The following is a 17,417-nucleotide window of genomic DNA, read 5'->3' as shown; positions in this document are numbered from 1 at the left end:
ATTCATATTTAAAAAGAGAATGCAAAGAAAGAACGGAACCATACAAAGAAAAAAAATGATTTATCTTTTACTAATCTTAATTTGAATTTGTCTAGTGAATTTTGTTTGTTTCTTTCAAAAATTTGTTCATCCTCCAAAAATAGCTCAATTAAATTATTCCATTTATGATAAATTTGAAGACGAATTTTTGAGTAAATGAAGAATGATACATGCATAGATGAATTGAAATTTATTAAATTTAATTCACCAAATCTGTCAATTTCCAAGTTTGAAAAATCGGTAGATTTGCTATAACTTTTGAGATGAGATCTAGACATTTTTAAGCTAAGATGTTTTCATAAAGTTCAAAAAGTTATCTCTTAACTTCGAAATGCACTTTAAATCACTCAATTTCAAGCTAGAGAGCTCAATCTATTACAATTTTAATGAGCTATGGTACGCACTTTGAATCACTCGATTTTAAATCTGAGAGTTCAAATTATTACTATTTTAGAAAATAACATGTTAGCAAAATTTTTGAACAAGACTACAAAAATTACTAGTTTAGGTTTTAATTAATTTTTAAATCGTAGGGTTTAATCTTAATGTCTATATCCAAGCACACAAGTATATTTAATAATTTTTATATGGTTTTTTATTTATTTTAAGTTACTTAGGAAATAAGAGTTGTAAATCATTTTAAGTTCTTGTTAGATAAGATTGGCCACATCCTTCTGGAGTTTGAATTCATCAAGGAGTTTTGTTCCATGACCATGAGTGCCTATAAATAAGGCTGGCCTCCTTCATTTTTAATCAGATTAAATTTTAATTACTCTTTTGAGTTTCCTCTCTTTTCAAGAATTCACTTTTTGTAATTTTCAAAAAAAGTTTCAACTTCAATTTCATTTGAATTGCTGGTGGAAATTCTTCAACTTTTATGTTGCCAAGTAATTTTCTTGGAGGTTCAGATGCCATCTCTTATTATTGGTTCTTCCTCATTCTTCAAGGGGAAAGTAAAACTGTGGACAAGAGCCCCAGTTTTTCAAGTTTTAAGGGCCAAATACAACTGGATGTTTTCCTTTATACATGAAGTTGAGAATAAAATTGCTTGTCAAAATCATGAATGTAAGTCTTCATCAATTGTAGCTCATCTACACTTTGAGTTTGATCATGTCATGAGAAACATTACCTGTGCATTGCGTCAAAACTCATACCAAGTACATCCATCAGGAATTTTATTGAAGGAGACCGGGTAGTGGTGGGTGTTCTGCTTATCTATATCTGCTAGCTTTTGGTTTTCTTACTTCTCAACTAAAGAATTTGCTGCCAAAAGTTACTCAGAAATCTCAACAGCAGCCTAAAACACAGCCATATCTACACGTCGAAAGCTCATGTGTAGCTTCAAGTTCTAAAATTCTTTAATCCACAACCTAATGAAGGAGCAAATTATGTTATCAGCTCTAAATTTTAAAACCAGTTCTTTAAGAATATTAGACTTAAAAGTAAATATAAAATAGATTTAAATGTGACTTAAGGATCTACCCCCAGATATAGGTACATTTAAATGTTAGAAACACTGCAAGTCCAGTCAAGTGGCCATTGAGTCGTGTAGGGATATGGTCATTTTAAAGAAACTTGCTGAACGGTGGTATAACTCCACCTTCCATACTGCTTCCATTGTTGAGGCATTGTGTGGATAGCAGTATGGAAGGTGGAGTTATACCACCATTCAGCAAGTGGTAACCACTTCACCCAATCTTGTGGCCGTTCCCCAGACATGCACTTTAAGTAACTCACAAGACATCTGTTCAACACCTCGGTTTGTCCATCAGTTTCAGGATGGTAAGCAGTTGTAAGATGAAGTCTCGCACCAGCCCTTTGGAAAAAAAGGTCCTGCCAGAAGTTGCTGATGAATACCTTGTCCCTATCAGATACGACTGAGTCTGGCATCCATCATTCCATGTAACTTGTAGACATTATCCAAGAATACCTGAGCTACTGATACAGCAGTAAAAGGTGAGATAAGGCAATAAAATGACCATATTTAGTCAAACCATCTACCACCAACAGTATGACAATTTTTTCCATTGAACTTGGAATGCCTTCTATAAAATCCATAGAGATTGATGACCAAGACCTCACTGGTATTGGACGAGGTTGCAGTAAGCCTGTAGGTGCAACATTTTCTGACTTGTATTTTTGACAGGTGGAACATTCTTTTGTCCAACGCTTAAGGTCATTTGACAGTCCCTTCCAATACAATAGACTGCCCATTCTCCTATTGGTAGCATGGATACCAGAGTGCCCTCCCAAAGCACTTGCATGGAATAGCTAGAATAGTTCTTGCCTGAGGTTATTTTCATCACCTACCACGATTTTGCCTTTCCTTCTAAGGAATCTACCATCCCAGCTGTACTTTGGGTGCTTAGCTCCCTGTTGTTGCACCTTGAGACATAACTTGTGTGTTTTTGAATCCTTTAGGTAAGAAGCTTGGACTCTTGCAAGTACTTGAGAGCTAATGGCACTGCTAGTGATTTGAAAGAGCGTGGGTGTTTTACTTGAAGAGATTTGAGATTAATTTAAGACGAGAAGTGGGGATTTTTTTTAATTTAAAGATTTGGTTTTTTTTTTTTTTTAATTTGAGATTTGGGAACGTGAGTCCCAAATTGATAAAGGGCATTATCGCCCAACTGAAAACTACGGGCCAGCGTAAACTTGCCTACTGTTCTTATACGGATACGGTTCCGACTCAGATTACCTTTCCCCCTTTTCTTTCTGACATTCAAACCCCTGCATATGCAAAACCTCCCTCAGTTTTATTTTTATATTAAATTTACAGCTTCATTTTCTCATTTTTGCCCTTTGATATTCCGCTTCTGCTTCTTTTTCCAGGTTCTGGCTTTATTTATACCAAGCCTAAAGGTAGACATGATAAAACCCAGTATATGTAAAACCCAGAGAAGATATCACCTTGTTTGTCGGTTTATACATGGCTGTAATGTGGAGGTATTATCATGTCTTCACTTTTTTTTTTCTTCCTTTTCATTCCCCCTTCTATTTAGACTGTAGTTTATTTCTTGATATTTTGTGATATTAGTTGTGGGGTTTCTCTTTTTCTTTATTGATGTTGATTTGCATGATTGGTTTCTTTATTTGTTGATGAGTTTATGGATAATTGGGTGGATTTGATTCCTAAAGATCTGATTGAGGACCATTGACTTTTCTTAGTTCTTACTATATACGGTCCTTGGGGATTAAAGAAATTTTATTAAGAAATTGTTATGATAAGTTATAATAGTTCTCTGAAGGAATGAGACTTTTTGGTGCAGACAAGTTTAGGATTTTTCGTAGAAAACGATGCCCGGTCTTATTATGGATGATAATAAAGAAGAAGCAGATGTGAATGAAGTGAATGGGACTTCATCACATATTAAGGAAAATGTGGTTTTGAATAAGTCCCCTAAGAGCGCAAGACTGCAAAGCCTTCGTGGTGCAGAATCTGCTCTTCACCTCAATAATGGGATGAATCAGGCTGACACCTCCATTGAGCAGCTTTACGAGAATGTGTGTGATATGCAGAGTTCTGATCAGTCACCCTCAAGGCAGAGCTTTGGATCATATGGTGAAGAGTCTAGGATTGATTCGGAATTGTGCCATCTTGTTGGAGGAGAGATGAGAGAAGTTGAAATAATGCAAGTAGATATAGATAAACCAGAAGATGATAGTAATAGTAATTCCTCTTCTAAGAAGGGAGGCTCGTCTAGTGGTAAGAAGTCAGGGTTGTTGGACAAGAGCCAATCTGCAAGTGCAAAATCCATTTCTCCAGATCATGTCAGGAAATCGTCTCAATCACAAATGGTCTCTGAAGTATCAACAAAACTCAGTCTTAAGGGAAAAAGTCCACCTGAGAAACCTCCCATTAACAAGCGGAACAATAAGATTCTGAAGAAATCAAACTCAGGAATTGTATCCATGAAGAAAGGGAAAGGGTCGAAGTTACAAAATGGAACTGAGGATGCTTCCGAGTCGTGGTTAGGTAGTCCTGATCTTGGATCATTTTTACTCAAGCAAGCTAGAGATTTGGTTTCTGCAGGAGACAATCCCCAGAAAGCTCTTGAATTGGCACTTCGAGCGGCAAAATCATATGAACTTTGCGCGAATGAGAAACCCAACTTAGAACTGGTCATGTGTTTGCATGTTACTGCAGCAATATTTTGCAGCTTAGGCCAGTACAATGAGGCAATTCCTCTTCTTGAACAATCAATTGAGATTCCACTGATTGAGGAAGGCCAGGAGCATGCCCTCGCTAAATTTGCTGGTTATATGCAGTTGGGTGACACTTATGCAATGCTAGGAGAGCTTGAGAACTCAATAACTTGTTACACCACTGGCCTTGAAGTCCAGAAACAAGTTCTTGGAGAAACAGATCCCAGATTTGGTGAGATCTGCAGGTATTTGGCTGAAGCTCATGTGCAGGCATTGCAATTTGATGAAGCTCAGAGGCTATGTCAAATGGCTCTTGACATTCACAGAGAAAATGGTTCATCAGCTCTTCTTGAAGAGGCAGCAGATCGGAGGCTCATGGGTCTCATATGTGAAACAAGGGGAGACCATGAGGCAGCTTTGGAACATCTTGTTTTAGCCAGTATGTCCATGGTGGCAAATGGCCAGGAGGCAGAAGTGGCTTCTGTTGATTGCAGCATTGGAGATGCATACCTATCTTTGTCTAGGTATGATGAGGCTGTTTTTGCCTATCAGAAAGCACTCACAGCTTTTAAGACAACCAAAGGAGAGAATCATCCAGCAATTGGATCAGTTTTTGTCCGGTTGGCTGACTTGTATAACAGGACAGGGAAATTAAGGGAATCAAAATCATACTGTGAGAATGCTCTCCGAATCTACGAAAAACCCACGCTTGGGATTCCTCCAGAAGAAATTGCAAGTGGCCTCACAGATGTTTCTGCTATCTATGAATCAATGAATGACCTTGATCAGGCAATCAAGTTGCTACAGAAGGCCTTAAAAATATACAATGATTGCCCTGGTCAGCAAAGTACAATTGCTGGAATTGAAGCACAGATAGGAGTAATGTATTACATGCTGGGGAACTATTCAGAATCTTACAACTCCTTCAAAGGTGCCATTTCAAAGCTACGTGCATGTGGACAGAGGAAATCTGCCTTCTTTGGCGTTGCTCTCAATCAGATGGGGCTAGCTTGTGTCCAATGCTACGCTATACATGAGGCTGTCCAGTTGTTCGAAGAAGCCAAGAGCATATTGGAGCAAGAGCGCGGACCGTACCACCTTGATACACTTGGTGTTTATAGTAATCTTGCAGGCACTTATGATGCAAGTGGCAGGTATCACTATGCTTCTGTTCCTTTCTTCTCAATCTCATATCTACACCTGATTGTCAAAATTCACGACGCCACACTGACTTTCCTCGGGTTATGCTAGGTTTGATGGATCTATAAATATTTAACTAAACTGCTACCATTGTACTACTTTCTGGATGCAGATTTTTTAATCTTCTTACCGTGATTGCTGTGATATATGGTGTCAACAGGTTGGATGATGCCATTGAAATATTGGAGCATGTTGTTCAAATGAGAGAGGAAAAACTGGGGACTGCTACTCCTGAGGTTTATGATGAGAAGAAAAGGTTATCTGAATTATTAAAAGAAGCAGGAAGAGTTCGGAGCAGGAAAGCCAGATCATTAGAAACCCTTCTCGATGCCAACCCTCATAGTTTAAATGGTGAAGGAATTAAGGTGGGATAAGGATGAATTTATGTATTTATGATTGAAGATAGTGTATTATAGGACCCATTAAACTGAAAGAATGGAAGAAAAGAAAATAAAAAATAAAAATAGATTTTTTTATTGGCATGGGAAGAATATAAAGGGTGGTTGGGAGGGATGAAATAACTATCTGGAGATTTTGCTGTACTATTTGTTGTAATCCTATATTGATTGAAGGTTGCTTTTAATTATATTCTAATAATTTGTGATGTTATTTCTATAATAAAATCTCTTGAAGTATGGATATGCTTAGTGTTGCATAAGTAAAGGTTTGTTTGATCAGATGTAATTAGTGGTTGCAATGATGACCAACATCTTATTCAGTTGATCGATTGCTAACTCTTTTTCGGTTTGGTGCTACCATTCTTGAATCGCCTAGGGCTGAACTTATCAGTGCACTTAAGAGTGTTAGGAGGAAAGGCGTTATTAATGCTAAGCATAATTGTCTCTTGGAGTGTTTAGAAGGATGTACTTTAAGTGCCTCTATCAATGATAAATTGGGAAATAGAGCTGTGAATGGGTAGCCCGGCCTGAAGGCCCGTCCAAATAATGGGAGGGTTCGGGTAAAAATATAGGTTTGAAGTATGGGTTTGAGTAAAAAAACGAGGCCTATTTTCTAAACGGGCCAGGCCTTGGGAAAAACTATTTTGGCTCGGGCACAGCCCGGTCGAATTATATACTAAATATATTTTTATTTTTATTTTAAATCATATTTATATTTTATTTTCAATTTTAATATAACCACTTTTTATTATATTTTCAATTTGTGTATTGTTTTAAGAATTGTTTATCTCTTTTTTTGTTTGTTTTTTATTTTAATATTTGTTTTTATGTTTTTAAATGTATTTGATTTATTATATTTTAAAATTTTTTATTTAATGAAATAAGCTAAAAAAAATTAATATGGGCCCGGTCAGGCTCGGGCTTAACAATTTTTTTGGGCCGGGTTGGACAAATTTTTAGGCCCATATTTTGGGCTGGGCTGGGCCCAGAAAACCGGCCTAAAATTTTATCTGGGCTTGGGTAGAACCTAACTTGGCCCTGCCCATGTGTACCTCTAGTGGGAAAACATTCAACGATACAGTGATGTTATGTCATTTATATTCTTTTTTAAGTAATTTAATGTCATATTAGAATTTTCATTTTGAATTTTAAGATTTTCATCTTAAAAAAATCAAATCTAAATGAAAATCCTAAAATTTAAGATGAATTACTGATGTGGCATTAAACTATTAGAAAGTGATAATATCCATGTTTTATACAATTCGTTTGCATATGGATATATTTCGTATACTTATTTCAAGGTGAAATGAAATGCTAGAAAAATGAAAAAATCATGGTTGGGATGATTAGAGTAGCAAAAGTCATTGGAATTTTTATTTTATACATTGGAAGAATCCATTTTGTTATGAATAGACTAAAAGAAAACTGAAAGAAAGAATTAGTTATTCAGAAAAAAAAATTATTTAATGGCCAAAATTAAATGGGGTTACATAGCTCGGAGACGTCAAACAAAATAAATTTATTCTACTTATATTCCACCACTATTTACTAAGGACTGAAAATGAAATTGTAACAATAACCATTATCGAACTTGTGACATGGTTTAACTGTTGGCTTGGTAATATTGGTATATATGTTGAATGAACTAGTCAAATGAACTATAACACTCATCCATCTCAACGATTGGAACGAATATGAGTTGCAACAACGACAATTTCAAGCTTAAACCAATATATATATATTTCGCATCATATTAATGTTTTATAAATCAAATTGGCAAGGTTAGAAAGTTTCAAACAAGATTAGAAATCATTTTGGGTCATTGAGTATATACGGGGACATGCCCAAATCATACAAGTGTTTGAAAATTCTTTGGCTTAATCGAGATCACTCAGGTTGAGAAAGATAAAAGTTTTACAATAACTTAAAACTTAAAATAATTTCAATAAAACTATAAAAACAAGGTAAAATCATTTTTGAAGGCTTTAAAATCATTTAGAAACTCTTATTGAGTGATTAAAGGTGGTCGAGGTCAAGTACGAGCTCCAAGGAGACCAAAACGACCGAGACAATGCAAGGAACCCTACCCAGGATATTTAAGCCTGGTATTATAGCATTTTAACTATTGTAAAGTCCTATTCCGATACCTATAAGTTAGGACCGGAACTTGGTGTCCATAAGCCAAAACTCGGTCTAAAAACATATAAAAACACCATTAAGTATCGGTAGGTTTCAAATCATTTAAAACACATTCAAATGACTCGTAGAACTCACATACATTCATAAAGCATACTCAAGAATTTCAATGATCAAATAATAATTTATAAATCATCAAATTAAAGTACATTATCACTTATCAACATGAAACAAATAATTACAACTCTTTTCAAGGGACAAAGCCTTTATGTAAATGTCATTTTGATACAAATTCTAAGATATCATCCAATGTTCAACCTTCTGATATCATCAAGTGGTGATGTGATGCATCTAAATCACTAATTCAATCCTCTCGGAAATGGTTTTACCTACGGGTTCTAAATCATTACCGTGTGAGCTTGATAAGCTTAGTAAGTATCTAAAGATAAACTTATTTATCCTATCCTTTTATAATGTTGATCCCCTCTTAAGCATGTCATACAAAGTTCACTCAACCCGCATTATAATGCTACAAACCGATTCATTTAAATTAATTAAATTACTGGCCTCAAATTACATTTTAATAGTTTATTTGTCAATCATTTATGGAATTCATGTTCCAAAATCTTATGGAAAGTTTGTACAGAGTTTAATCTCACACACAATCCTTTAAACCATAGTTTCTTAACATTTTCATATATGTATACAAACATTCTCTTTTATGTATCATACATTTTATTTTCGTAACTTCACTAAGGGCGTACATGATTATCAATTACCATAATATCACTAAAGACATGTTCACTTAGGCCACACAGATTTAGAATTTGTTACCATATCAATTTCTTATTAGCTTATTTAGATTATGCACCTTATAGCCACATTTTTCAATTATGCACCTTATAGCCACATTTTTCATTTCATTTTCAACTTTTATCAAAGTTTGAATTAACGCCTACTATAATCTTAGTAATATAGGATTTAGATAAACAGGAAATTTGCATACACTAATGAGCATCAAGGTGCTAAGCCCAAAGACAACAGAACTCCGAATGTATCATGAGGGCCTCTGAAGAGGTAATGTAAGCCTAATGATCTACAAAACAAGCTTGACCAAGGGGTAACGTAACAAAATTCGAAGTCTAATCACATAACTCTAGAACTCCACATAACACCATTACAAAATTCCAGTAAAAATACACATGAGACCCTAATTGACATGCCAACAATATCCTAACATTGCTACCACATAATCAAGATCTTTATTCATGTAGTATTTATCGTCTTTCCATTTCTATGTTATAGCATATCAAATTTCATGATCTTAAATATACTTCATACACATTCATTTCCATTTAATGGTCCCCAAATGGTAGAGAGTCATGATTCATTTATTCATCAACTTTTACATAGTCATTTTCATGTTTTTACTGACTCTATTGGCAACTTGCAAGAATTAACAATTCATCCCATACTAGGTTTAGAGGTGCTCATGGGTCGAGTCGGTTGGGCTCAACCAAAATTTTAGGCTCATTTGCTAGGCCCGGGCCAAATCCCACCTAAAAAATGAGCCTAAAATTTTGTCCAAACTTAGCCTGAATAAAAATGCTAAAATTCGAACCCAGCCCGGCCCACCTGTATTAATTTTTTATATTATTTTTATATAAATTTTTAAATATATATAATACATTAAAAAGACTAAAAACATTAAAATAAATGTTTCTAACAAATTGAAAATAAATTTAAAAAATATGTAATTTAAATAACACTAAGATATGTGCAACTTAACAAGCAAATGCATTTAAAATAGTAACAAAATTAACAATAAAACAAGAGATATACAATATCCAAATAATAACAGCAAAATAGTAGCAACATAATAGTAAAATGATAGCAAAATAGTGAAAAAACAACAACAAGAAAATAACAAAAAAAAGTAAAAACAAATAATAAAAAAACAACAGTTTTTTTGGCATATTCAGGCCGGGTCGGGCTCGGGAGAAAAGTCCCGTTTTCTAAACGGGCCTTATTTTTTTGCCCAAGCCCATTTTTCGGGGCCATATTTTTACCTAAACCCTCTTACTTTTCAAGCGGGCCTTCAAGCTGGGCCACCCAGCTCGGCCCATGAACAAGTCTAACTTGGCCATAGGGACATTATTAACATTTTCATACAATAAAGTATTTCATACATATTCATACACATCCTAACATACTTTTTAACACTTCCATGGCAACCAAGATTTCACATCCCACAATTAATTAATATCATCTGACCAATTCAACCTTATTTGACAAGCAACGTGTCATTTGAAGCAATTAAATTCCCATGCATTCTCATATCCTACATATAGATACATTTGTAATTAAACACATTTAAAGAATGCAATGATTATACAGGGTTAAACTGTATTTAGAATTTAAATTCAAACTCATGTGACTAATTTCCATTGGAGGTCTTGAGACATATCTTCCATGTCTCAAGACAAGATGGGCTTTACTATAATTTGATATGAAGATGTCTTGAGATATTGGGGTTTATGTCTCAAGACTATGCGCCTTATGTCTTGAGACGAATTTCTCATATTTTCTTAATTTAGTTTAATGTTTGGGTGTTTAGTTTATGTCTCGATACTTGGAACAGAGCAAATCTATTTTAGCTTCGAAGTGACATTGTCTCGAAACAAAAGTTACATTGTCTTGAGACTTAAGTTAGATTGTCTCAAGACTTCCTTGATCAATCTTGAGACTTAAAGCAAGCAAATGCATGAAATGGTTAATTTTATTCTTATGGTCTCAAGGTATGTTCTTATTGTATCGAGACTCTATGATAAAATGACCTAAAAATAAGCATTTAACGCATGCGACAACAATCAAATTCATCCGAAAGCCAACTTATAAACAAATGCATAAACATCAATTTGGCATATACAGTAGCATGTTTAAACTTGCATATTCATCATCTAAGACCTTGTAAGTCCTTACCACCAAAACATACAAAAAAGGATCAAAATAAACATTAGACTTCAAAACTCAACTTAGGTTCATGCCATAAACTATAAAAATATAAAATGAATAAAATTTTGATCGGAGTTGAGTTGCTGAATCTTGGGTGCTTCGAACTTGATCTATTAAATCCTTACGAAACCAGTGCACGAAAATAAACAGCTAATGAACTATGATGATGGTGGCCAATGGGTGTTGGTGGAGTGGAGAACAACAAAGGTTTTTGTTAGGGATTTAGGACTTCAAACGTCAAAGAGGGCTATTGATTGCTAAATAAGGGGAAAAAAAGAAGAATTGTTTTTATTATTTTATAATATAATTTGTTCGGGTCAAACTCAACTTAAAAAACTTTTACTCGAGGCTTGAGCCTTAATTATTGTCTAAACTCATTTTTTGAACATCTATTTTTATCAAAATTCTCTTACTTTTTAAGCAAATCTTCGAGCTTAGATATATGACCTATGATCAGGTCTAATCCATGCTTTGCTGAAATTCGAGAAGCACAACATTTTTATGGGATAATAATTCGAATCAGATTGCCTTAAGGTTGTTAATGTGTTACCTCTTCTTGTTTAGTATTATAATTAGTGATTGTTTAATGCTGAAAGACTCGCATATGTCTTCCCTTCGAACACGCGACAGGATGCTAGCGGCTCTAAGGTAGCTCTGTTCTATGTAAGCCGATTCTCTTGGGATTTTCCCTCCACTATTTCTTCCATTTCGATGAGTCTTGAAGATTATAAAAAACAGATTATTGTATTTAGACTGTATTTCTATTTGCAGAACCGACGAAAATACGAGTCTAATACAACCCACATTACCTTGGAGCCCAAGAACAGTAATATCATAGCTAAATCATAAAATTCCCAGAAAATGTCAATAAATCGTTAAAAATTACCACATCCATACTCTACCTAATGAGGCAGATCCGGAAACCCATAATTGCCCACTTACCAAAATCATGTTATTGCAAATAAAAGTCATTCATTTAAGCTAAAACAACACAACTTCGAAAAATCCACACCACCTTTTATTCTCTTAAAGAACACACCTCATCCAAGTGCAAAACCAACACAAATTTGCATCACAGTCAGCAGAAAGAAAGGGCATAACTTGGTATTGATTGAATAAGACTTAGTTCTTCTATTTTTTTTATTTTTTAGTTTCAGCATAAAGCAAGAGTGAAGCCTCACTTTGGGTCAGTGAAGAAGCTGTTGATACTGGGCATGATTTCTGGCGTCTTGTTGCGGACATATTTTCTCAAGAAATGTTCAGAATATTTTTCTCCCTCAGCAAAGTTGTCCAAAACCCCAGCAGCCCTGTTCTCCTTGGTTACCCTGTGAAAATCAATATATTCAACAGTTTAATTGATTCTCTCTCACAATCTTTCACTAATACCCAAAACGACAAATTTGGCTTGATAATTTGCCTATTTGCTTATTTATTTATTTATTCACTTTTTAAAAGCAAAATAAGTTTTAATTTTCCACTCATTCGTATCGACATAGTCATGGAACTGTAGAAAGGGCGAGCAGGAAGTGCACTGTAATAGTGTATACCCGGGTTTGATTCCTCTCTAGGAAATCCCTGATCAGTAATAAAAAACAAATTGGATGGACCGATTGACTTGAAAAATCAATGTTGCAATTATGCAAACATCTCCAGGTGGCATTCAGTAATCTCGACAAGTAGCATTCCTCATTACGTGTAAAAAAAGAGATGAATTTTGACAAAGATGATTCAATTATAAAAGGAAAAATCCCTTTGTAAACCTACCCCATGATTTTCGTTAAATAAAAGTAGACTTATATTTGATTTAAACGTGCTATCAACTTTCACTTGAAACCACATGTATATGGCCAGTACCACCAACAATAGATACAAACCCATTATAGTAGTAAGAACAGCAGCTTTCACATGTACAACAATAACAGTACCTTCCATACTTTCACAACAATAATAGTATTCACAACTCCCTCAAATAGACAACTGTAGCAGCAGCTTTCCCAGTTACTTTCACAAGTACAACAAAAGTCGTAGCTTTGCTGAATAAAAGCAAAGATAACTTCCTTAGCTACAACAAATGTTTGGGACATGATTGGTGGTCCTGCTTATGTTCAAGGACCAGTCCAGGGCCATCGGGCAAAGGTGAGGATTTCTTTGCTCTTTTAATTATTTTTTAGATTAAAATAAAGTACTATGATATTTTTTTAATTTCTTTTTGAGGTAATAGGTTCTTTATCTTGCTGATATGTTTTATGATTTAGCTAATTTGTTCACATTTGATTCTTGAATCTAAACTTTATGATTGAGGACATTATAGGAAGTGATTATCGTAGGTTATTCTATTTTAAGTACATCGCATTGTTCAATGTTTTGCTTTTGCAATTGGTTAGATTTAGCTTTCATACATAGTCGCCACTGATTAATGAATGTCATATAAATGTACACACATATAAAGAACTCGAAATCGAAATGATATTGAATCATATCCTAGGAGAAATTTAGATTCTATAGCTCTCTTATGAATCAGTATAATTTCATTAGTCATCCGAGGTTCGTCAAATAATGTAATTCTTACCATGCTATCCTATCCCTTGATCTGTCCTATCTCTTTGTAATACTTTGCTATGAGCTCTTTAGAGAAAGATATGTGATCTTATCTAATGATCAAACCCAAGATATTACTGATTTAGATTTCAAGAGAGGCAACTAAAATCTTTGTCCCATGTTGATTTAGGTTCTTTAAAAAGATGATAATACTAGCTTTCTTCTTGATTTCTGTCGCCTTTACTCCTGATCTTCTTGATCATGCAATGGCAAGTATAGCAACTTCTTACAATGCATGATAAGATGAAAGTTTCAAGTAAGCTATTTTAATCATTCCATCCGATTTGGGTTTTGTCTTCCAATTCTATCAAAATCCCTAATGGATTCTTAAAGCGGAAACTGTTCAAAGTGCCTAAACTGCATACGGTTTAAGTCGAATTTTTTATAGGCCATTTATAGAGAAGATGCCACAGCTTGAGCTACCAATGGCATATAAGTCATGAAAGAACGGGAAAATTGAAGAGTTTGCATATGGTTTAACTCGATTTATTATAGGTCATTTATAGAAAGAGCTACCTATGGCATAGACCTCATTTATGAGGAAATATGCAAGTTACACTCAAAGTGGTAGCATCCTCCCTGTGATTGACCAATATGCCATAGCTCATTGCTCGTAGACAAAGACCACCATGCACAAACTCTTCATTTTTGACACTTTATCTATTTCGGCACTCCTTCCTTATGAATCTACCACCAAGAGTATCAGTAAATTTGAAGCAACCCCCCCCCCCCAAAAAAAAAGAACAATATGTTGAATTTGCTGAATGCTAGCAACTCTCAACAATGATTTGTATGAAAGGTATATAAAAACATTAATCTCAAATGTGCTATTAATAAATCTCCAACAAATATCCATATATTTAAGAAATAATCATAAGCGTTTTATATATGTTTTATATATTAGAAATTTTGTATTCTATATTCGTATTAAATATAAATCAAACATAAAACACAACGAATATTTTTTAAAAAAAACCCTATAAATAGGCAAAACTAGCTTATATATAACAAAAATCATAAATATATTAAAATATGAAAAGGAGAGAGAGACCTGACTTCAGGGTTGATGCAGATATTGCGCACCAACTGAAACCCGCAGATTCCGACAGCAACACCTACGGCCGCAAACAGCGGATACACCTGCAAAGTGCCCCCCAAATCCCCGTTTTTTTCTTATTAATTCATCAGATCTGACAAATACTATAACCTATAGAAAAAAATGAAATGAACCAACGACATGAATCTGAGCTTACCTCAGGCCTCAACCATCGATTTGCCATCGAGTGCACAGCAAGGATGCGAAATCAAAGCGATAGATAAGCCAAAGAGAATAGAGAGAGAGAGCTTTGAAATAAGGGAAAAAGGGAAGAAAACAGGAAGAATAGACCACCTTTTATCTGGATGACTTGTTAGGGCATATTCTATTTTTATTTTTTTTGCTTTAAAATAATTATACGCGGTTGAACCTAATTGGTTAGGGAAGAGCGCTAACGTATGGGATTTATCCAATCTGTTGATGCCGCGTGGACTACAGTGCTCTTTTCGAGGCTCTTGCAAAAAGAAAGTAAATTGTATCTGATTCGACCCAAGTATTATAGACATTTCCCATTTTCATCCCCGAGCATTTTATTGGTATATAATAGGAGGAAAATGTTTATTAAAAGTCTGTTTATTTACATGTAAAATATTTTACGAAAAATATTTTTTATATTTTTTGTGTTAATTTCATAAAAAATAATTTAGTCAACGAAAAATGATTTATAGGTCAAGGTAAAATAATTTTTTTGGTGTAAAATGACTTACTCTTTTGAAAAGCATAAATCATTTTTTGGAGTTCTATAATTAATTTTATTTTTATATAAAAATTAATTCAAATTAAGTTTAATATTATTATATTGATAATAAATTTTATTTTTTTAAAAAAATATTTAAAATATTATATTTTTCAATATTATTAAACATATATATTTAATTTTTTATATTTAGTCATATAATAAATTATTAATATAATAAATATAATTTATTATTCTAAAAAATTTTAAAAAATAATAATTTTAAATAATATTATTCACATAATATTGAAAATATTCAATATTAATATTTTAATAATAAATATTTATTACAATTACAAATATATTAATAATAAATGTTTTGTAGTATAAAGGTTAAAATATATCATAAGTCTATGTACATTTCACGTATTTGTAATTTAGTCTTTGTACTTTTATTTTTTAAAATTTAATTCTTTTACTTTTCAAATTGGAAAATCAAGTCTAATTGTTGACATTATTAATTTTTTTTGTCAACTATGTTGATGTCACATTTTTAAATAAAAAATACTCACTTAGTAGTCATGTAATTAAAAATAACGTTGTAATGAATTTGAATTTAACATAATATTTTTAAAATATGCAAAAACAATGTAAAATATAAAATTATAGATAAAAATAAATTCAATTAAACAATGAAAAAAATAAGAAAATCTCAAATATATGTTTGTTTAATTGAAAACAACTTTTATGAAATATTTTTAAGAAATCTACTAAACAACAGAAAATATTTTACACAGATTCATCCAAATATCAAAAAATATTAGCTTTTTTCAGAAATCATTTTCCAAAAGTTATTTTCAGTGAAACAAACGGAGCCTTATTATATATCTATTATAATAGTTAGATTTAAAATAAATATAGTTTACACGAATTTAAATTTAAAATAAAAAAGACGATTAAAAATAATAATTGATCATCGGTTGGGATTGGGATTGAATTAATTTGGATTGAATTAATGTAAAACTTTAGGTTTATTTTGAACTAACTATTTTTTATTATAATGTTGTATATATTTTATTAATATTATTGATTAGTTTCAAATAATTTGTTTTATGCTTTAATATATGTTATTTTTAAAGCTAATCTGTATGTTATAAATACATAGTTTTCAAATAGATATATGTGGCAGAATTCTAGTATTTATAATATATGTTATTTAATTTAATTATAAATAAAAATTATTAAATTTTGATACAACATTTTATACCTAACTTGGAAGATGATTAGATGCAAAGTGTCACATTTGTTGTCAAAGCAATAAAAAATAAACATTAAACTAACCATGAAAGCTAAAAGTTTGAACAAAAATAACTAAAGTGTGACATATACAATTAAAAAATATAACAAGTGATAAACAAACTCAAACGAGTTTATACGCAACATATTGGAGTCAGAGACAATCAAACACAGAGGCAGGTTACGTATACTAGGTTAAATTAGAAAAATACATAGCTATTTCAAACTCAAACGGGTTTATACGCAACATATTGGAGTCAGAGACAATCAAACACAGAGGCAGGTTACGTATACTAGGTTAACTTAGAAAAATACATAGCTATGTCAAAGATATGCCTCTTTTATATTTAAGTTCAGCTTTGAAGTTTCGTGTCTTAAGACAATATAGCTATATCTTAAGACTTGACCTATATATCTCGAGATACTAGCACCATGTCTTGAGACTTTGGCCTCTAAATAATGTTTTTAGTTTTGTTGTTTTATGGCATGAGATTTTAGTGTTCATGTATCAAGACAATTATGATATGTTTCAATATATGTACCTAGAGAAGCATAGATCTCATAAATTGTTCTTGAGTCTTTGAATACATTCTTAATGTCTTGAGATACGGACTTAAAAATGCAAAAAGCAAGTATCACAAGTTGAGTCTATAAATGTCTCTATACATATACGAAATGACACTAAATCATTGTAAGCATATTGAAAATACAAAAACGAGTTTAAAATTTGCAAAAATATGATCATTATCATAATAGATAAAAAAAATTCACTAGGTAAAATAAATTTTAACACTTAAATGTATGCATAAGCATATAA

The 17,417-nt window shown here is 32.8% G+C and overlaps 2 protein-coding genes across 5 annotated transcripts; one reads left to right on the top strand and one right to left on the bottom strand.

The window, feature by feature from the left end:
• The first annotated feature begins 860 nt into the window (after positions 1-860).
• LOC107913169 (protein KINESIN LIGHT CHAIN-RELATED 3) lies at positions 861-5,971 on the top strand. Of its 4 annotated transcripts, XM_016841656.2 has the most exons (5): positions 861-1,104; positions 1,812-2,460; positions 2,872-2,985; positions 3,309-5,339; positions 5,498-5,971. In XM_016841656.2, exons 4-5 carry the CDS (start codon positions 3,337-3,339, stop codon positions 5,757-5,759), a joined length of 2,265 nt encoding a protein of 754 aa, XP_016697145.2. In that variant the 5' UTR covers positions 861-1,104; positions 1,812-2,460; positions 2,872-2,985; positions 3,309-3,336; the 3' UTR covers positions 5,760-5,971. The 4 variants fall into 4 exon arrangements, with proteins under 4 accessions (XP_016697145.2, XP_016697146.2, XP_016697148.2 ...); XM_016841657.2 differs by lacking the exons at positions 861-1,104; positions 1,812-2,460 and adding an exon at positions 2,552-2,720; XM_016841659.2 differs by lacking the exons at positions 861-1,104; positions 1,812-2,460 and having other exon boundaries at positions 2,555-2,985; positions 5,546-5,971.
• A 5,959-nt stretch (positions 5,972-11,930) lies between these two features.
• Positions 11,931-15,139, bottom strand: LOC107913167 (uncharacterized). The gene is made up of 3 exons (XM_016841655.2): positions 14,786-15,139; positions 14,584-14,672; positions 11,931-12,259 (listed from the first exon to the last, which is right to left on the bottom strand). Exons 1-3 carry the CDS (start codon positions 14,810-14,812, stop codon positions 12,112-12,114), a joined length of 264 nt encoding a protein of 87 aa, XP_016697144.1. The 5' UTR covers positions 14,813-15,139; the 3' UTR covers positions 11,931-12,111.
• Positions 15,140-17,417: the final 2,278 nt, after the last annotated feature.

The sequence above is a fragment of the Gossypium hirsutum genome, chromosome A07 (assembly GCF_007990345.1).
Source record: "Gossypium hirsutum isolate 1008001.06 chromosome A07, Gossypium_hirsutum_v2.1, whole genome shotgun sequence".
Lineage (NCBI taxonomy): Eukaryota > Viridiplantae > Streptophyta > Magnoliopsida > Malvales > Malvaceae > Gossypium > Gossypium hirsutum.
This window is presented reverse-complemented; position numbering and strand designations above follow the sequence as displayed.

Bases quoted from the DNA above. Each gene is read 5' to 3' on its own strand.
- LOC107913169 (XM_016841656.2), top strand. From the start codon at position 3,337: ATGCCCGGTCTTATTATGGATGATAATAAAGAAGAAGCAGATGTGAAT. The intron at 5,340-5,497 runs GTATCACTATGC...TTCTGGATGCAG, and splicing joins ACTTATGATGCAAGTGGCAG to ATTTTTTAATCTTCTTACCG.
- LOC107913167 (XM_016841655.2), bottom strand. From the start codon at position 14,812: ATGGCAAATCGATGGTTGAGGCCTGAG. The intron at 14,673-14,785 runs GTAAGCTCAGAT...GGCACTTTGCAG, and splicing joins ATCGATGGTTGAGGCCTGAG to GTGTATCCGCTGTTTGCGGC. The intron at 12,260-14,583 runs GTCTCTCTCTCC...TGATTTTCACAG, and splicing joins TGCATCAACCCTGAAGTCAG to GGTAACCAAGGAGAACAGGG.